We start from the raw sequence: 21,581 nt of genomic DNA on the forward strand, positions 1-21,581 counted from the left end.
TCAAAGCTGAATTTTCAGCATCATTACTCCAGTCTTCAGTGTCACATGATCTTCAGAAATCAGTCTAATATGCTGATTTGCTGCTCAATAAACTTTTTAAATTATTATTATTATTATTATTAATGTTTTTTGAGCAGCAAATCAGAATATCAGAATGATTTCTGAAGGATAGTGTGACTGGAGTAATGATGCTAAAAATGTAGCTTTGAAATCACTATAAATTACATGTTTAAATATATTCAAATAGAAAACAGTTATTTGAAATAGCCTAGTAAAAATATTTACATTTTTTTACTGTTTTGCTGTACTTTGGATCAAATAACTGCAGGCTTGGTGAACAGAAGAGACTTCTTTAAAAAACATTAAAAATCTTACTGTTCAAAAACTTTTGACTGGTAGTCGAGTATGAATGAAACATACACTGCATGAGTGTTTAGCGCTCCGTGATGTTCATCTCGCCTTATTCTGGGTCCGAATAAAACATCAGATCATGCACAGACTATCCTGTCTCTTTGAATTGAAATCTATATTTATTCACACGGGCTCTTGAAAACCTCTATGCGAACACACTTGCCCCGAAAAAGTGCGGGGGACGAATTTACGTGATATTAAAAGTGGGGGGGACACGTCCCCCGCGTAATCTACGCCCCTGGTTTAATGTCTTGAAAAGACAAAAGCTGCGTGTTTGACAGAAACAGATACATCAAGACGTTTTTAACTTCAGACTGTTGCTTCTATCCATAATATTGCTTCTTCCAGTTAAAAAGTCATCTGGTCTGAATCAGGAGAGAAATCTGCACGGATCAAGCACTGTTTACAAGCAAAAACCAAACAGTTCTAAACAAATATGTGGCTGGATTTTGATGTGAGAGAACAGGACTTTTTCACTGGAGTGAGAGTTCAAAGTTAAAATAGCTTAATGCTGGATTTGTTTCTTACAAACACACAGCTTTTGTCTTCTCCAGATGTTCACTGCTGGACTGGAGTGGTGTGGATTACTTGTGGATTTTTGTGATGTTTTTATCAGCTGTTTGGACTCTCATTCTGACGGCACCCATTCACTGCAGAGCATCCATTGCTGAGACACTGATGCAATGCTACATTTCATCTTGGATGGACTGATGGTGAGTACATTTCAGCATATTTGAATTTTTGGGTGAATTATTCTTTTAAACATACTTATTTATGTGTATACATAAATTCAATTGATGTATTCACATAAATATAGTATGCTGTACATTGTGCACAGTATGCAGTACAGTATTTTTCCATTCCAAACAGGCCTGAATTGCTGCAATATGGACTTCCATAAGTTTTGTGGAGATTTTTGCAATATTGTTTTACCATATTTTGTGCTTGTAGTATTTCACCTCTAACATTTCCATACCTGTAAAAAAAAAGAAGAAAACATTTATTTTTTAAATGTAGATACATAATTAAAGTGTTTCCTCATCATGGAGGATATTTGTGAGCAGTTTCATAAAGCTGTAAATCTGTTTCAGTGTTCTTATATCAGTAAGGTAACATATTACACATTGACATTGAATGTAAAACGTGTTGAATGTATGATTTGACAATACCTAAGCCAAAACTAATGTTAAAATTGTTTTTCATTAAAAAAGTTCAATTAAAAAGTTGGCGTAATGGTATATATGCAACGCTTAACAGTTTATGAGTGCAAAACCACTGAAGCACATGTTCATTTCTTGATTTAACATTTATTTCTGCATTGAAATTTAGTGAATATGTGAATTAGATTTTTATTTTTTAAGTAAATTAAAGTAATATAATATTGTTTTAAATAATGCAACATTTACCTTATATGGAAGCCTGTTTCCGCCACTGGATAAAAGTTTTTGAAATGTAATCTCACAATTATTTCTAAGTTTTATGTTTCTGCCACAGAATAATATACATTTAAACTTTTTTTTCTCGCAGTTGCGACTTCTCAGAATTGTGAGTTTATATATACTGCAATTCTAGAATATATAAAAGAAAAATGTCACAATTGTGATATTAAAAATGGGGCTATTACCTTTTTTAATTTTTTTATCCCATGTCAGAAACAAGCTTTGGCTATAAGTTTGATTTTAAACGTTTAAAGTCAACATGCATTTGCAACCCATTTTGTGTTCATCACACTAACTAATCAGCAAATTGACCATGTACAACATTTATTGAACTTAAATTCATAGGAAGTGAGATTTGAGTACACATTTGCATGGAGAACCAGCAACTGGGCATGAGGAAGAATCTGGGCTGATGTTCGGTAAGGATTATGTCAACATTGAACTATTTGACCACAGAATACTCTCAGTTATCACACACTAGATAACGGAGAAGGTTGCACTGGTTTAACACGCATGCTTATAAGTACAATTCAATGGGATGGTCATTTTAATTCATTTAAACTATTTTACAGGTTTTCTTTTCTGTTCAGACATAAAAAAAAAAAAAAACTTCCCCTTTAAATGGTTTTTGGATTCAGATGATCCACCTGCACATTTTTGCAGCATCTGTGATGTACTACTCATCCTAAACAAAAGAAGTGACACGGCACCAACATACACAAAACAAGATTTTCCACTTTTCCCGTAAAGCTCGGCCTTACAGGCACAAAGAATAAATATGATGTGGTTTGTGGGTTCAGCACAGATCTCATTCAAACAGCATGTCCTCGTCGGCCTCATCGTTCAGCATGTTCATGGGCTCGGCGATCGGGCCCAGTTGAGCCTTACGCTGGGCGTTCTCCTTCTCCGTCCTCTCACGGTGCTGCTTCTTCTTCTCCTGGATCTTCTTGAGCCTGCGACGGGAAAGCAGGATGATGAAGGGTTGGTGAATATTCTGATTATCTTATTTTGGCCTATATAAATATTATTTATGATACTTATTTATATAATGTTAATATAAATATAATATTTCATTTGGACTGCTAAAAGCAGCATTCTTTGTATCAGGTTCCTTAAAAAGTCAAGTTTTATTACATTTAAAGTCATAAAAAATCTTAAATAAATGGTAACAGAAGTAACAATAAATATTAATAATTTTAAGAGGTCTTAAATTTGGGGACGGAAAAACAGGAATCGCAATATGGGCTAATTTGATTATTAAAATGATAAATTATGAATTTATTTTATGGTGTTTTTATTATAATTTGTTGTAGATAGCTGTAAGATTGCATATATTATTTTCCTCATCATTCTGAATGAGTGGCTGGAAGTAGTAAGACAAAGACTTTTCAAAACAAGAGTCCCAGTGCATTTTGGGATTGTTTATCATTAACGGAAGGAAAGAATAAGAATATTATTTAACATGTTTTATAAATAGATTTTACCTGTATCAGCACAATAATCTGGTTATTACAATTCTTCAAACAAATTATTATTGTATCATCAAACTCCAATATCAGTCGACCTCTAATAAGTATTGATATTTTGATACATAAACCAATTTCATATATAGATGAGGGTTATTATAGTAAATTAAAACTAAAATCATAACCATAAAAAAATTCAGTTACTTGAAATAAATGTTAAATGAAAAAACTAGTGCTGTCAAACGATTAATCACATTCAAAATAAATGTTTTTGTTTACATAATATATGTGTGTATACTGTGTATATTTATTACGTGTATATAAATACAAACACATGCATGTATATATTTAAGAAAAATGTTATGTTTATATTTTAAATATATTTATATATAATAATATTTTCTAAATATTTACTGTATGTGTGTGTATTTATATATACATAATAAATATACACAGTACACATACATATATTATGTAAACAAAAACTTTTATTTTGGATGTGATTAATCGTTTGACAGCACTAGAAAAAACATAAAATAACAAAAATGTATTTTATTTCAACTAGTTGCCAAGGCAACATTTCTCACTTTCATTTATATATGAACTAAAACCTAAATAAAAAAACTATATATTAAATATATTTAAAAAGAAACAAAATACAAAAAAATTACAAAAACACAACAAAATTACTAAAACTTTATCTAAAATAAAAAATAAAAACAAACGAATTTAAAGCTATAATATTATCTCAATGATACTAAAATAACACTGATGTAGATAAAGCAATAAGCTTTTGAAGCAGTAGTATGCTACATTGTTGTCGCATGATCTGGCTATATTGCACTACAGTCTCACCTGTAGAATTCCTCTCGCTCTCGTTCATCCAGCTCAGTAATGATGTACGTGAGCGTGCGCTCGATCCTGGGAATAATCACTGAGAGGAAAAACACACGAGCATCACATTATCTCGTTTTTTTTCTTTACAAGAAGCCTGAAGGTTTCATTCTCATTCCGAGGCGGCTGTGAGATCTCACCGTGCTCGATGGCGTTCACACGGCGGTTTGTGATCTTAATGGCCTCGTCCAGCGTCACAAAAGAGGTCTGTATGTGAATGAATCACATAAGACATTGAGAAATTTGTATTAAATGTAAAAAAAAAAAACTACAACAATTTTTCATGGTTTGTCAAATTTTCTTTTATGGATATGAATAAATATATTCATACCTGCAGTGAGGCCAGCTCTACAAGAAGCTCGACTGCTTTGGCGTAGTTCCTCTTCAGCCGAGACAGCTGCTCTCCACCTCTGGCCAAACCAGTGAGCTCATAACCTACAGACAAGAAAAAATGCCTGAAATGACACCTGAAAGTGTTCAAACGATCTCCAGTTTCACAGGTATATGTTAATCAAGGAATAGTTTAGCCAAAAATGAACTTTTACTGAAAATGTGCTCACCCTCAGGCCATCCGAGATGTAGATGAGTTTGTTTCTTCATCAGATTTGGAGAAATGTAGCATTGCATCACTGTCTCAGCAATGGATGCTCTGCAGTGAATGGGTGCCGTCAGAATGAGAGTCCAAACAGCTGATAAAAACATCACAATAATCCACAAGTAATCCACACCACTCCAGTCCATCAGTTAACATCTTGTGAAGCAAAAAGAAACAAATCCATCATTAAGACCCTTTTAACATCAAACCATTGCTTCCGGCCAAAATACGAGTCTATAATCCATAATATTAGCAACAGTTAAATTGCTTTGATGGATTTGCTTCTTACAAACACGCAGCTTTTCACTACACAAGACATTAACTGATGGACTGGAGTGGTGTGGATTATTGTGATGTTTTTATCAGCTGTTTGGACTCTCATTCTGACGGCACCCATTCACTGCAGAGCATCCATTGCTGAGCGAGTGATGCAATGCTACATTTCTCCAAATCTGATGAAGAAACAAACTCATCTTGGATGGCCTGAGGGTGAGCACAGTTTCAGCAAACGTTCATTTTTGGGTGAACTGTTCCTTTAGAACATAAACGGAATATGATTCTTACTGTCTCCTCCCTCCTGATAATGCTCAAACACCGGTAGAGTAACTCCTGAGAACAAACACAGGTGACGCTCATGACAAGGCGATCAATTAAAGAAGAAATCGGCCAGTTTTTCACATAAGACGTCATTTAGCTCGCAAACCTGCAACGTTGTCCTTTTTTGCTCTGACCTTCACCTGGGCCTTATTCACATTCTGAATGACCGTAGTACTGATGGGACAGAATTTGGTGAGACCTGGTGCCAGGTTCGTCCTGTGATGCATCATATTTATGAAAAGCTTTGCTTTAATGTGATTTTTAACTACCTGAAGTCACCAGCAGCAAATTTGGCCTCAGCTAATGAAAAGGCGGCTTCTCTCATCACCTCTCCCATCAGCGTCTTAGTCTGAAAGATTAAAATAGTCACATCATCATTTCGAAAAATAATATTCAATTAAAAAACTATGACAAAAAACACACCATATATACAACATATAAAATACATTTTAAAAAGCACAGGTATGATGTTATACCTCAATGATTTTCCTAAGAATCTGACGAAATCGCATGGACAGAGCATCGGCTTTCTTCTTCAGCAAATTCCGGCCAGTTTGAGCTCCTTTCAGTCGAGCTTTCATAATGGTCTGAGCCCTGATGCAACAAAAAAGTATAGAATACAGCGTTTAATACATTTTAAGGGAACAGTATGACATTTCAGGCATGCAATTTGCATACGATTACATTTTCATACTTCCTAAAAAATGCACATATATTTTACATTTTATTTTTCTTATGTGATTTTTTTTTTATTGTATAAATTGCACTATTATAGGTTATATATATACTATGCATTTTTGTTCAGTATCTCTCAAGTTATAGAAGGGCTCGCATGACTGTGAATAATATCACTTCCTCTTATGAATTACTGCACGATTTAGTTTCACATTATTTATATGTATCCAAAATATTGCCATCCATCATATAGTTATATATTTATTAGCCAAAATGTATCTGCATTATAATATATTGACAAATATGATATGCGTGTTTGTGCAATATTTAAACACATACGAAATGTATATAAAATGCATCATATATTTAAAATGTGCAACTACAAAACAACAAAGCAACACATTCTATACAAATATTAAAGATGCACGAGCACGACTCCAGCGCATTTAATATGATCGTAGTTCGTGCTTTGAGATCGTACCTGCTTTATAAAACCATAAACTGATAAAATATGTATGAATCAGATTCTGATTTGCCTTTATGAGCCGTAATACTCACATTCTAGAGGGAAATACGTCGATACGATCTTTTCCGGACATTTTTTTTCTTTTTTTAAACACTGTATCAAACTACTGAGACGCTTTGCTGTTGAAGTCGTCAAATATACAGTTTAAATATAGTGACAGTTTATTTAATATCACGATTAAATGATTATAATCCCATGGCTATGACCCCTGGATACAAGACGTAAGATTTGATCAGCTGACTGGAGGTCATGTGATTCCTCCTGAACGCGGCGATTGGTCGCGTCACTTCCGTGCGTGTATATCCGTACGTAGCGGTTTTCACATTTCAAAATAACGCTTTTTATTTTTTATTATTACTATTATTATTATTATTTATTTAGTTACATCACATACAGGTACAAGGCAAATATTAGGCAATGGTGTACAGTTTAAAGCATATTAAAAAAAATTTAAAAAAAAAACATAAAATTAACATAAACATAAAAAAATACTAGGATAAAAAAGTGCTATGTAATATTAGCGCAGTTACATAAATCTGAAAAGCTTTAGAATGTTTACAAGCTTCTTATTTTGTGATCTCATATTAGAAAGGGTTTCCAAATATATTTTAAGATCAGTGTTACAAAAGTTAATATTATGATTATATATATATATATTAATATTATAATTATATGATGGTTCTTTTTAATTATTTTTGAATTGTGAATATAAAACTTAGCTGAAACTATTAACAGATTAATAATGTAGTTTTGCTTTTCAGAAAAATATGGGTTTTGAAAACAAAGTAAAATATCATGAGGTTCTAAATGAAGGGCTTTGTTTAATTTTTTTTTTTTTGTTATTTTAAAGTCAACTCAAAATGAAATAGAAAAAGGGCAATAGAAAAATAAATGTTCAATATCTTCTACTATTATATTACAAAAGGTACATTTAGCCTATCACAAACACTATGAATATATCTACATTTACAGGATAACATCTGTGAATAATTTTGTAAAGTACTTCTTTTGCTTTATAAATAACATATTTATATGGTAATATCCAAATGCTATGCCAAAATATACAGTGAGGTTTAAGCCATTTTGATTTAGGCTACATGGAGGATTGGAGACAACATTAAAGGAGTTTCTTATAAAACTGTTATTAAAACGTTTGTCAAAAAAGGAGAGACCATTTACAAAAAGTTGGGGATTTTGTAGGGTTGTAAATAACGCTCAGCAAGAATTACAGTAATGCAATTTGTTTTGTTTCCCTAAAAAGAAATTGACCTTTTATTTTATATAGTTTGCTTAAAGGGGTCATAGGATGCTACATGCACTTTTACAAGTTGTTTGAACTGAAATGTGTGTTGGCAGTGTGTGTACACAACCACCCTATAATGATAAAAATCCACCCGGTGTTCTTTTTGTTTAATCTGGTTAAATTTTTTCCCCTTTCTCAAATCGAGCCGATCTCAGATGCCTGTCAGTGTGACGTCACACAGACAGGCCCCTCCCACGATAGTTTGATTGACAGTAGCGTTTCAGCACAGACTGGACTGGTGTCTTACCTTAGCTCCGCCCTGAGTGAGCTGTCATCAGTCCGCCATTGTTTCACCGCCGGAGCAGATGTAGACAAGAATGACTCCTAACAAGCGATTGAGGTGTTCTGTTGTTGGATGTAATAATGAACAGCAGTCGTCATTTACTCCCGACATCTGAGCCGCTGAAGACGCAGTGGATTACGTTTGTTTCTGAAGGGAATGCACCCCCGATCTACCTAAATGCGTCTATGTTCGCGCGAATCATTCATGATCCAGCTTCACCTACAGAAGAAGTGAGTATAATGTTTTGTAATGAATCTTTGCAAATCGCCTTTCCTAATAATGTGCTAATTAGCAAGCGGCTAAAGTAAACAGTCTCTCTGGAAGCTCTGAAGAGAGGGGCGGGGTCAGCAGAGCTCATTAACATTTAAAGGGAAATGCTACAAAAACAGACTTTTCATTAAGACCCTAAAGAATCATATCAACTTGTGGTAAATGGGCATCCGATGACCCCTTTAATGTTTTATTAATATGCTTTTTAATATTATTTTTACTTTGCTTTTTGTCGTTGTCTTTTCTGATTTCAGCACATCCATGTGTTATCGGAGGATATGAGATGATTTTACTTTGTAAAGAATCTGTTTCTATATAACTTTATTTGTGAAATCTCCTCTTAAAAACGTGCATACGTGACTTTTATTCTGAAGTGTGATTGACGGCGGCCGCGGTGACGCAACATCCTGCTGCTGCTTCGTTCTTTCTCGGCTCGCAGGATCAATGGGCAACTAACGCTCGCTGAAAACTACAGTTTCTGGAGATTTAAAGGGTCTAAAGTGAGCCGATTGTGACAAGTGTCAGGTGGGAATGAGTTACCTGTTCTTCTGTGATCGTTGGGCTCATGTGGAGCTCGTGTTAGAGATGTAACGAGGGTTTGAATGAGTGCTGTCAAACAGCATGTGCCGCATGCGCTCTTCACTGATGATCAGATCAGACACTGAGCAATAAACAGCTTAATACAATAGATGCCTTAGATAGATAGCTAGATAGATGCACTTTTTGAAATCTTCAGGGAAATATGTAAACATTGTGTAAATGAGGTGAACAGTGCAACATTGAACATAAACTACACGTTATACAATATACAACATATTATTTACATTATAAATACATTATAAAGCAGGCAATGGCACAGACTTCTGTTCTCTGTAGACTAGGACATTAGTGAATTTCTCTGAGAACACAGTTTTCAGTCTGGATGTCCTGTACTGAGCACATTCAGGGCTTTAAATATGACTGATATTGACAGAATGATCAAATTTAGCACTCTTAGGGAAATATGGTAATATTTAGCAATTATCATTTATATCTGGCTAATTTTCCAATTGTTTGTCGTGAATAAACATCTCAGAAAAATGTGATTGGAATATGATTTTTTGTTACGAAACAGGTCTTCTGTAGAGGACACCAGGACAAACGGCTGTTAATCAGGCATTTTGGGGAAACACAAGAAGAAATTATAGAACAATATTCCTATGAAATATGAGATATTCTTATGAAAATGTTGCCAAGTTATTACTCCCATTATACCACTTCTTTTTTCATTATGGTTTGCCTCAAGAACACATTAATGTGCAAATTAGATGCAATGTGTAGATGCATCGGAATACCAGTTTATGGACATTTTATGCACATATTCCATAAAGTATAGCAGTGTATCAAATCATTCTGTTATATCTTTCATAACATAGTTGAGAATCATCTTTGTACAAAGTTTGGCTAAAAATAGCCTGAAACCTAAAAACTGATTGGTGAATGAAAAAAACAAGTCATTGTTTTTGCCTATACATGCATTTTCTATTTTTATTTTTATTTTTTGAAAAACTTATATGAATAAAATATCTTAAATATGTTTTTTCAAAAAAAAAAATTTCTACGTTTGTTTTTTTAATGCTCCAACTAATGTAATGACATAGAAAACAACAAAATTTACAAAACAGTTTTTTATGGTTTTCAGGAGGATACACAGAATACTGTACACCAGGGGTTTTCAAGTTTAGAGAAAAATATTGACAAATAAAATTGAGATTAAAATAATGGCATTAAAAAAATAAATACAACAAATAAAAAATGAATATGGATAAATTAAAAAATCGATTGAAATAAAATAATGCACAGTACTGTACTATAGTGAACAGTGTTATTTCAGATTAATTGAGATGCTATTATAGTTTTTAATTAATATTTTGAATCAGTTTTTATTTTTATATTTTCTGTCTTTCATTTAGTTACATTTTTAGTACTTTATATATATATATATATATAGAGAGAGAGAGAGAGAGAGAGAGAGAGATATATATTAGTAATTTAGTGTGTGTGTGTAATATAGTTTTATTAATTTTTGTTTTAGTTATTTTAGTACATCAAGTTAAACTAAATTAAAATGAGTAATGTTGCCTTGGCAACTAGCTGAAATAAAAAGAATGAAAATGTTTTTTTTATGGTTTTAATTTTCATTTTTAGTTAAATATACTAAAAAACATTTTTGTCAACTATAATAACTCTGATAGTGTGTAGGATAGGAACAAACTTAATACCTTAACTTAATACAAACTAAATATTTTCCAAATCATATTTATAATATAAATGTATTTTTTTACAGTATAAATTGGTTCTTTATAGATGCAAATATATAGCTGCCTTTTAAATTTTACAGTGGGGGTCCCTTACTTCAGAATGATCATATTTGGGTTTCTGTGGCATCTAAAAGACTAAAAACCAGTTGACTGTATATCTAATAGGACTAATGGAAATAAATCAGACATCAGATCTGATAAAAATGAATGCAGTCTCGTGCTCAGTAAAGGATTACTAGTTATCGCCTGCATTGTTTTGATATGTTCTCATTGTATATTTTTAACAAGCTCTTCAAACTCAAAAAATATTTGCAATTCGTTTACAAAAATATACACATTTCAGAAACCTCAAAAAATATTATTTTGAAAATAATTTTAAATTAAATGAATAAAAATAATTTATAAAAAATACACAAGTCAACACATAAAATAAATGAAAATATCTCAAATCAAAGTGTAGGTATGATGTTGTGCATTTATTGTGTTGCGTAGAGATGCCGGGCCTCAGCTGTAGGTTTTACCAGCACCGCTTCCCAGAGGTGGAGGATGTGGTGATGGTGAACGTGCGCTCCATCGCTGAGATGGGCGCGTATGTCAGTCTGCTGGAGTACAACAACATTGAGGGCATGATCCTGCTGAGCGAACTGTCCCGCAGACGCATCCGCTCCATCAACAAACTCATCCGCATCGGACGCAACGAATGTGTGGTGGTCATCAGAGTGGACAAAGAGAAGGGTGAGGATGTGCTGTCTTACTTTAAAGGGGTCATATGATGTTGCTAAAAATAACATTATTTAACACTGATTTCTAGTCGTATCCTTCCAAAAGAGCCAGCGGCTAGAGTGAGCGGAGGCCGGCGGGCTTGCAGCAACCACATGTGACGACCCCGGGCTGGACTCCGCTTCGTCCACGGTGAAAGCCGATCCGGTGATCCACAGCGCGAAGTTGATGTATTTCCTCAGCGACCAGCACGGATCAGCTCCAGGCATGACGAAGCAGATATCGTCCTCTTTTGGAAGACCAAACAAAGTAGTTTCACTTTCACAACGAAACACACGGCAACAACAAAACTACAGCGAGAATAAAAGTTACGTCTTCTTTCTTTGCTTGAACATTTGGGCGGCGTTATGCAAATCTTCCCACATAGTGAGGTAGGTATGTGGGGGCGTGTTAGAACGAGCCGTTTTAGGTAGGCGTGGTTGACTCTTAACTTTTATAAAGAATATCTCTTTGGATTTGAGACTTTAGTCTTTGCAACTTGACAGATCTTCTTTATGCACCAAGAGCTTGTAACACTCCAAAGAGAACGAAAAAATTGAAATCGCATCATATGACCCCTTTAACCACTTCCTTCAATCCATCAGAATACTTTAAACTGTTACCCATAACAACAAACAACTGTTTAAAACTGTATATAAATTGTACTTTTAAAAAGCAGGAACTCACAGGGCTACAATATTATGATAAAAATCATTATTGCTCTCTATGGTGTAATAATGCTCATTAATGTTGATTAATAGAATACATATGTAGAAACGGCACGTCATATTCTGGCTAACGTCGGTTCATGACGTTAGTCTAGTCTAGCGCAAGTTATGCAAAAAATCCCGTAATAATCACTTGAAATAAATCTATTATTTGCATCATAGCTGCACTTCGTTGTTTATGATGAGAGAATTCGCGAGCGTGCAGAATTCAGACAGTGAACTCACACTCAACAAAACATTTCAGTGCTGAACAATTTAAACGGTTTGCTCGTTTTCAGAGCTGACCAAACCAAATGGTCGGTGCATCCGAAACCACGTACTGTCTAAAGGTACTACATTTGAATTTGAATTTACTTCACAACCGTTAAAAAAGTACATTCTATATAGTATGAATGAGGGTACCAGAGATTGTTTTACTATAGGGAGATGAGAGGGTCTGTGTTACTTACTATTGGAGAAAGCGTAACGTCAACTTGGATCACGTGTGCTTTAGTAACCAATCACATTACAGCTTTGACATAATTGAATTTCAGAGTTGTGCGACACTCAATCACCGTTTACGGATACCATAGGAATGAATGAGAAATATCGTAAGCTGAATCCCAGCTGTCGCAAAAAGTCAGTGACTTCTCTTATAAAACCGCATTTTTTCCGGTGTAAACTCTAAAAATAGTTCAATCCAAAAGCATTGTTGAAGATTAGCCAACAGGCTGTCGATTCATTAAATGATAAGCTGTTTCCTCTAAAAAGCTGTTTATTCGGTGTAGTGAAGCCTCTCCTCCATTGACATCCATTCAAACAAAACGGCCTCTGGTCTCCTTTCCCACGTACTGCCAAAGGTTGCAGGCTTGCCTTCTGGTGGCTTTGGCACTACATCTGCCATGTTGTTACTGTCACATGACCTACCACAGCGTCAGCTGCGTCGCTTCACTGCCATTCATAAATCCTCTCCCGTGGCCTCATGGGATAGTAAAGTAAAATAGTAGGTCAGATACAGAAGCCCTTAACACAACTCTACGCTGAAAGAACAAAGAAGGTGGTGAGGAGTATTCTAGCAGATGGTTCTCATCCTCTCGTCATCTCGGTTCTCGTCAGTTTGAGCCTTTGAAGAATGGAAGGCGCTATCAGATTCCTTAAGAGGTCTTTTATTCCTAATGCCATTAAAATCCTCAACTCTGCAAGTGACTGATATCGGCATGAATTGTCTATCAATATATATATATTTTTAAACTGTCTGTTTAGTCTTTTTATGTATTGGTGAGCCAAAGAAAAATTTCCACCTTGGTGGACAATAAAGATATACTCTACTCTACTTTTTGGTTACCAAAATTCTTCAAATATCTTCTTTTGTGTTTAACAGAAGAGAGAAACTCATACAGGTTTGAAGTAATATGAGGGTGAGTAAATGATTTTAAAAAGTGATTGAGTAAAAAATTTGTATTTTTTGTGCACATACTGTTTTTCACATACTATATAGTAGGGAAGTATGCGATACTCAATACGTGTCAGTCGTATAGTTTTGAATGGGGAAAAATGCAACGCTCAATATGGCCCCGCCTTCTGAGTAAAAGAGCCAATCACTAATCGGTAAAGTCATTGCGTCACTGCAGCTGCCGTTAGAAGTCCCGGTTGCTATAGAAACCGTCAGCGTTCTGAGAAAAATACGCTTTTTTGACGCTATTTGAGCAAAAGAAACAACAGTTGTTGTCAGATTTCATTGGTGATTTCAAATATGAAATTTAATCGTAAGCTTGGTGAACAGTTTTGGAGAATTTGATGAGATAGGAGATGGCCGCCGAGTGAAATGACTTGCCTTAAAGGGACTTTGACCAAACTAAACAGCGCATTGTCATCGCTGACAAACCGAAACGCCTCTGATTGGCCATTGCATCCATAAGCTCAACAAAAACGCGTGTGATTGGTTGTTAGTCTAGTCTAATGTAACGTGCGCATATCTAAATGTAATTCCGCAAATTGACAGTTTTCATAAATTTTCATATTTCATTTTAATCGTGACAGTCATAATAGATTTAATTCAGTTGTGCAGGGTCAATTTGTGCCCCTTTATCTTGTATTTGTGTGGCATTTTTGTCACAGGCCCCCATTAATTTCCAACCCTGGTTTTACATTTGACCATTTCGAGGTGTTTTTCTTTCTTTTTCTTTAGGATACATTGATTTGTCCAAGAGAAGAGTGTCTCCGGAAGAAGCCATCAAGTGTGAGGATAAATTCACCAAATCTAAAACCGTGAGTATGCATTTTTTCGAAAATGGAAGTAAAATTCTGTGTTTTTTGTGTGGTTTGAAGATGTTGTGGTCATTGTGCTGCAGGTGTACAGTATTTTACGGCATGTGGCTGAAGTGTTGGAGTACACTAAGGACGAACAGCTGGAGAGTTTGTTCCAGCGAACCGCTTGGGTGTTTGACGAGAAATACAAGAAGCCTGGATACGGCGCCTATGACGTCTTCAAACAGGCCGTGTCGTGAGTGTTCAAGCACTAAACGGAGAAAGACTTTTAAGTGAACATGAAAATGTTTTGCTTATTTTCTTGTTTTATTTCCAGCGATCCCTCCATCCTGGACGGTTTGGATCTGACAGAGGAGGAGAGGGACGTGCTCATCGACAACATCAACAGACGCCTCACTCCACAGGCTGTCAAAATCAGAGCGGGTATTTATCATAAAAATCTGTTGCACTTTTCACAATGCAGATAGTTCCAGTGCAGAGTAATTAAAAGTATTGTAACATTTTTTAAACTTAAAAAAAAATTGTAGTTAATTTTAAACTTTTATTTAATTAAACTTTCTATAATTATTTATTATTAATTATAATTTATATTATTATTAGTGCTGTCAAACGATTAATCGCATCCAATATAAACGTTTTTTGTTTACATAATATGTGTGTGTACTGTGTATATTTATTATGTATATATAAATACACACACATGCATGTGTATATTTAAGAAAAATGTTTTTTTATATATAAAATATTAATATATAATATAAATTATATTTGAAAAAAAAAAAAATATATATATATATACATTTAAATATTTTTTTAATTCATTCATGTATGTTTGTGTATTTATATATATACATAATAAATATACACAGTACACACACATATATTTTGTAAACAAATTTTTTTTATTTTGGATGCAATTACTCACGATTAATCATTTGACAGCACTAGTTAGTTTTATTATTATTATTTATTATTTTTGTTTCCAGCCAGTAATCCACAACCATGACAGACACTGTAACTTCCATATATTTATTTACTTTTTTTTTTTTTTTTTACTTCTCTTTTCAAATATTCTCTGCATTTTCAAATGTTTTCAAATGCAAAAAATCTATGAGGCTTCAGTAATTTTGAAAAAAATCATATATATACTAGTCATTTAGATTTGTTTTTTAAAGAAATTAATACGAACTGTTTTCAACACTGATAATAATAAATAGAAAAGTTATTTTAAATTGTAATAATATTTCACAATATTACTTAAAAATATTTTTGAACCCCAAACTTTTGAACAGAAGTGTTTATATATGAAAAAATAAATAAAAAATGTATTCTTTAAAAAAAAAAATTCTTTCAGATCCATTAAATACTCTACGAAGCCAAGCTTTTTATTAATTGCTTTCCTTTTTAATGTATTTAAGGTTCAAAGAAGAAAAAATTAAAAATACATAAAAAGCAGATTTAAATAAATCATAATAAAATTCATTAAAATAAAAATGGATTAAAATAAACACTAAAAACATTTGATTAAAATTAAGACATAGTACAAAGTTCAAAAAACAAAAAAAACTATTTTGTTCTCCCTTTCATATGTGCCATATATACGTTCATGTATGTTTAGCATGATGTTTGCTTTATCCCGTGGACAGACATTGAGGTGGCGTGTTATGGATATGAAGGCATTGATGCTGTCAAAGACGCTCTGAGGGCGGGGCTTAACTGCTCCACAGAGGCCATGCCAATCAAGGTGCGATCAGCTTCCTTTATATTCTGCTCTGCCAGGTTCATGTGCTGCAGACTCTGTGATTAAAAGTGCGTCGTTTTGCTTTCAGATAAACCTGATTGCACCGCCGCGATACGTCATGACCACCACCACTCTGGAGCGCACCGAGGGTCTGTCAGTGCTCCACCAGGCCATGACCGCCATCAAGGAGCGCATCGAGGAGAAGCGAGGAGTCTTCAATGTCCAGATGGAGGTCAGACACTTTAGAGCTTCATAAATGTACTAAATCGCACTGAATACACGTCATCTTTTTGCACTGTTTTTGAGTTTAGACCTCTTTAAAAAACGGAGAAACCAAAAATATAATGCAATATACTGTATATGCGCATTGTATAAAAGTATTTGCTCTAATTGCATTCTCATGCATGAATGTTTCTCATCATGCAGTATACAAGATATTATTTACAATATACAGAATACAGTAGGTTGAGGGTTTTCAAACTGGCATCTGGAGACCAAATGTAAAGAAAACAGTGTAATGAATAAATGAAAAGAAAATATGATTGAGATGATATAAACTAAATACAAATAAATACCTAAAATAATAAAGAAATATGAATAAGATACACAAAATACAGATTAAAATAAAAATGGGTTAAAAATAATAAAATTAAAAAAGGATTAAAACATAGTACAGTTCTATAGTGAGTAGAAAAAATGTAATGAAACAAAAAATACAATGCAAAATGTATGCATACATCAAAAATTAATTGATTAAAATAGTATTGATTAAATAAATGATTAAAATAAACAATTTAAAAATAGGATTTAAATAAATTAATATAGTACAGTACTATAGTGAGTAGAAATAACAATGCAATATATAGAGAAAATTTAGAGAAAAGTGTAATAAGTAATAATTATATATTTATTTTTTAAATTCTTTCAGATCCATTGAACACTGTATGAAGCAATGCTTTCTTAAACTATATTTTTTCCCTTTTTTAAAAATTGGATTAAATTAATACATAGTGCAGTACTATAGCGAGTAGAAAAAGCACAAAAATCCAATGCAATATATAAGCACATTTTATTAAAGTGTTTGCTCTGAATGCATTCTCATGCATGGATGTTTCTCTTCAGCCCAAAGTGGTGACGGACACAGACGAGACAGAACTGCAGCGGCAGCTGGAGCGTCTGGAGCGAGAAAACGCAGAGGTGGACGGCGATGACGACGCGGAGGAGATGGAGGCCAAAACAGACGAGTAGATCAACAACTACTTCAGCTCAGAAACCCGTTCAGATGAACTGATGCTGCAGAGAATTCACTTTTACACAAACATCATAAAGCTGATTTTCTGAACCTTGGCCTTTTAACCCTTCACAGCTCTGATGAATATTAACATTTAAGCTGATTCAACAATGCAGAGTGAAGACTGATGTTCTCTGAAGTAAAACCTGTTTCTCGCTCTGCTGCAATCTCAGTAAAATACTAGAAAGTTGCTGGAAGTTTTGTATTTTTTTGCATCTGTATTTACATCTTGACATGCTGCAAAGCTACTGTTTAATAATACTTGAAAGTATGGACCGAGTGAAAATTTTATTCAAAATAGCTAGTCAGAAACATGAACGTAAAAAAACAAGTTAAACTTTTTAATTGTACTTCGCAAAAATAAAAATCCAATTTATACATTATATATATTCATTTTAAAAGTTTTCAAATATAGTATCTAAGTGACATTTCAGCATTGTTTAACCTAGCAAAACTAGAGAATTTTCAGATTTAAGCATTTTGAATTATTTTCTACATGCAAAATGAATAAATGAAAATGTTTTAAGACAAAATCAAGGTTTGGGTGAGCAGAAAAATTTTTTTTCCCAGCAAATATTTGAGATTAACTCAGCATCTAATGTTAATAATTTGATTAGTTGCTTGACTACCCTAATTGTTACCCAGTATTTACTGTAATTATAATCCACTCACAGGTAAAAACATAAAATGTTAAATTCATAATTAGTTCATATTTAATAATGTTCACTTAAACACACATTTTACTTCAAACCATTTAATGTATTGCAAGATTTTCCTGTTTATTATAATTTACTAAGACCTTTTTTTTTTTTACTTGGAATAAATACTGACAAATAAAATCATATATATATAAACTTAAAATTTCAGCTAGTTGCAAAGGCAACTTTTGTAATTTAAATTTCAACTTGAACTTAACCAAAACTGATATAAATAGTAAAAAAAAATTAAAATAGTGAAAATTATAATAGCGTTATAAGTTGAAACAATTTTTTTTAATGAAAACAAATGCAAAAACGGCCTATAAGTGAAGAATTAACTTGTGTGAAATGCAAAGCTTCCTTAAATAAGTATACTAATTAATCACTTCACACCCTGAAAATAAACCATGCAGTGTCAATTTTTATGCCAAAGTTAATATTCAATAATTTTACTGTTCCAAGTAAACATGCATGGACTGACGCGCAGCTTCAAAGCTGAAACCAGGACACATTAAAATGCACACAAAAAAATTTTACTAAAAAAAAAAAAAAAAGATTCACTTTTATTCAAAACACATCCACTGATAAGTACAAAAACAAAGACAATCAATCGTTTTGATGTCAATCAGTTTAGCGAGAGCTTCTGAACAGTGTCGGGGTCCAATCACAACTGCTTTAGTTTTAGAGAAACAACTGGGGAAAACTCTTTGGTTCGGTTGGTGAGAGCGACCAAAAGAACAGAAACGGTAAAATCACAACCCAGACGAGATTGGCAATCATTACAGTAACAATTTACAATGGCTTCCTCACAGAAAGAAGCGCTAAGCGGCCGAGACGTAGCTACGCTGAAGACGGATTCAACAGGAAGGCCCTGAGAAACCAAACCTCTTCCTCTCGGTACTCGTCGCTGCTGCTGCTGCTCTTACGGAGGCGTCTGGGACGCGGCTCAATATGAATTAACTCCAAAGGTCACAAATGGTCGAGTTTCCCAAGTTGTTTTGAAATCTAGATGAGCTGTCCGGCCCAAAGGGGAAGTAAAAAGCAAAGTTCATGGGCGTTCGCTGCTTGTTCATTTCCCGAGGCCGATCTTCTTGGCTTCAGTTTCGTAAATCAATAACCTCCACATTTTAACTATGAAGACCTCGGCCTCTTCATCCAGCACCTGAGGAGACGGAGGTAAAGAGTTCAGATTGTGTAGTTGTGGAAATATGCCTTCAAAACTGTGCGAAAGAGCAAACTTACCATCGCAACGTCGTCCAAGATGCCTTGAGGTGTGCTGTGGGCCATTACCTGAGGACACACAGAAGCAGATGGAGACTGGAAGACTGTCGCTGCTGAGATTCAAACATCTACTGCATTTAAGGCTCATTCGGAGTCAAAACTGATTCAAGTAACACTAAATTAAACAAAATCATTTCAGTATTTCTACTTCAAAATTTCATTAATTTTATTAGCAATTATGTTATTAATTAAACAAATTCATAAATGTATTCATATAGTATTTCAATTAATTTATTATGAATTATGTATTTTTATTTTATTAAAATAAACAAATTCATATATTCAAATATTGTATCTAAAATATTTATTTTTAATTATTTTTAATTATTTTATTACTTTATTAATGAAAATAAGAGTGTTTAAATGAATTATTTTAATGTTTCATTTTTTATTGATTATTTATTTTTAATTATTTTTCTTACTTTAATCAATAAAAAAATGAAACATTCAAATAATTCATTTAAATACTCTTATTTTTCATTAATAATGAAAAATAAATTGACAAAGTAATTCATTTAAATACTATTTGAATATATTTTTCAGTTTATTTTTATTAATAAAAATAATGAATTAATTTAAATACTATTTTATTTTTCATTCATAAAAATCATTTAAATAATCAAATAAAATTATTCAATTAAATACTGTGAAAACGCTGTCAATTTATTTTTCATTAAGAAAAATGTTTAAAAATATGTTTAAATACTCTGTCATTAATAAAAATTATTTTAAAATTCATTTAAATACTATATTTTACTTTTCATTAATAAATCGTAAACATCTTTAAAATTAAATAAAATAATTCATTTAAATACCATTCGTATACATTTAATTCTTTAATTATTTTACTATTTTATAAATCAACTACAGCATTTAAAGGGGAGGTCTAATGCTATTTCATGCAGTAAAGAGTTGGATTCTCATGCTGAACATGACCAAAGTTTCAAAAAACGATTTGGACGCATGACGGAGTATTTCTGTGCACTATCATTCTGAAAGATGTAGCAAAATTATTCCTCTTCAGCGCTCAGCCTCTTTCTTCATTCAGAAACAGAACAAAACATCTTACCTTGGAGCAAACAAAGTCAACTAATGTGGCTTCTTCTTCACCAATGTACTCTACGATCTTCTTATTGATCCACGGTCGAATACGCTTCTCCATAAGTGCCTGTGAACGGTGGAAACATTCAAAAACACAAGTTATACATTAAACATACATTAAAACAAGAAGAAAAGCCCACAAACACAAATATATGGCCCTATGATTTCCACGATGTGGAGAAAACAGACTAAATCCTGGAACCCTTCACTTGATTACAAGTTTTTGATAATAAATTAGTATTAAATTATAAATCCTGAAAAAACAACAGTTTTTTATAAAAAATACAGAATTTCTGAAAAAAGAAAAAAATATTCACAGAGCCCTATTACATATGTAAAAAAAGTAAATTATTAAGCTGTTAAAGTTATTAGAAATGCCTTTTTGATTATTTAAAAAAAATAATTAAACCATTAAAATGAAACACTGAAAAATAAAAATTTGGGAAAAATAAAAAAAAATTATTAGAGACCTAAAAATTTTTTTTTTTTGTTACACTTTTAATAAATTGTTGTTAAACTGTATAATTTTCATATCCCATTATTGTAAACATTTTAATTAGAGATCGACCGATATATCGATTTACCAATATTTTCCCCGATATTTAAGCATTTTACCATAATCGGATATCGGTTTTGTAATATCGGATTCACCGATAAACGGCGCCATCTTTTGGGTGTTTTGAGAATTGCGCGCAGGATCGCCATTGCAGTGCGTCTGAGGGGAGACAAGACAACAACAACGGCATGGTGCAGGTACTTGATTTGCTGTAGTTAGTAAACTTTATTTAAGATAACAGCATTACATAAATGCCTGATATGTAGTTTATGCAGCTTGGAGTAACTCACGGAGTCATGTAAAATAATCCGTCAAGATCCTCTCCCAATAAAGACGTAACTTTGCATGAGTTAAATAATACAGCCATGAATGAGCACATGTTGGAAATAAAAGCGCTGAATTTAATTCTCTCTCTGTTGT

General features: G+C 33.1%; 3 protein-coding genes across 3 annotated transcripts in view; 1 reads left to right on the plus strand and 2 right to left on the minus strand.

The window, feature by feature from the left end:
• Window positions 1-2,157: 2,157 nt before the first annotated feature.
• On the minus strand, window positions 2,158-6,856 carry LOC107669460 (V-type proton ATPase subunit D-like). The gene is made up of 9 exons (XM_016461698.1): window positions 6,636-6,856; window positions 5,879-5,996; window positions 5,672-5,751; window positions 5,509-5,576; window positions 5,370-5,414; window positions 4,542-4,645; window positions 4,351-4,417; window positions 4,172-4,250; window positions 2,158-2,803 (listed from the first exon to the last, which is right to left on the minus strand). The coding sequence occupies exons 1-9, from the start codon at window positions 6,674-6,676 to the stop codon at window positions 2,659-2,661; spliced, it is 747 nt and encodes a 248-aa protein (XP_016317184.1). The 5' UTR covers window positions 6,677-6,856; the 3' UTR covers window positions 2,158-2,658.
• A 1,974-nt stretch (window positions 6,857-8,830) lies between these two features.
• On the plus strand, window positions 8,831-17,740 carry LOC107669459 (eukaryotic translation initiation factor 2 subunit 1-like). The gene is made up of 8 exons (XM_016461697.1): window positions 8,831-8,984; window positions 11,252-11,494; window positions 14,414-14,493; window positions 14,577-14,728; window positions 14,810-14,916; window positions 16,140-16,237; window positions 16,323-16,466; window positions 17,357-17,740. Exons 2-8 carry the CDS (start codon window positions 11,254-11,256, stop codon window positions 17,480-17,482), a joined length of 948 nt encoding a protein of 315 aa, XP_016317183.1. The 5' UTR covers window positions 8,831-8,984; window positions 11,252-11,253; the 3' UTR covers window positions 17,483-17,740.
• Window positions 17,741-18,769: 1,029 nt separating this feature from the next.
• Window positions 18,770-21,581, minus strand: part of LOC107669447 (RNA-binding protein 25-like) — a 24,195-nt gene continuing 21,383 nt past the window's right edge. The window contains exons 16-18 of the mRNA XM_016461671.1: window positions 20,574-20,672; window positions 19,466-19,513; window positions 18,770-19,385 (exon numbers count right to left, since the gene is read on the minus strand). Of these exons, the coding sequence (XP_016317157.1) occupies window positions 19,293-19,385; window positions 19,466-19,513; window positions 20,574-20,672 (240 nt within the window). The 3' untranslated portion in view covers window positions 18,770-19,292. The remainder of the gene's footprint in view (window positions 19,386-19,465; window positions 19,514-20,573; window positions 20,673-21,581) is intronic.

The sequence above is a fragment of the Sinocyclocheilus anshuiensis genome, unplaced genomic scaffold (genome assembly GCF_001515605.1).
Source record: "Sinocyclocheilus anshuiensis isolate Anshui unplaced genomic scaffold, SAMN03320099.WGS_v1.1 scaffold96, whole genome shotgun sequence".
In the NCBI taxonomy this organism is placed as follows: domain Eukaryota; kingdom Metazoa; phylum Chordata; class Actinopteri; order Cypriniformes; family Cyprinidae; genus Sinocyclocheilus; species Sinocyclocheilus anshuiensis.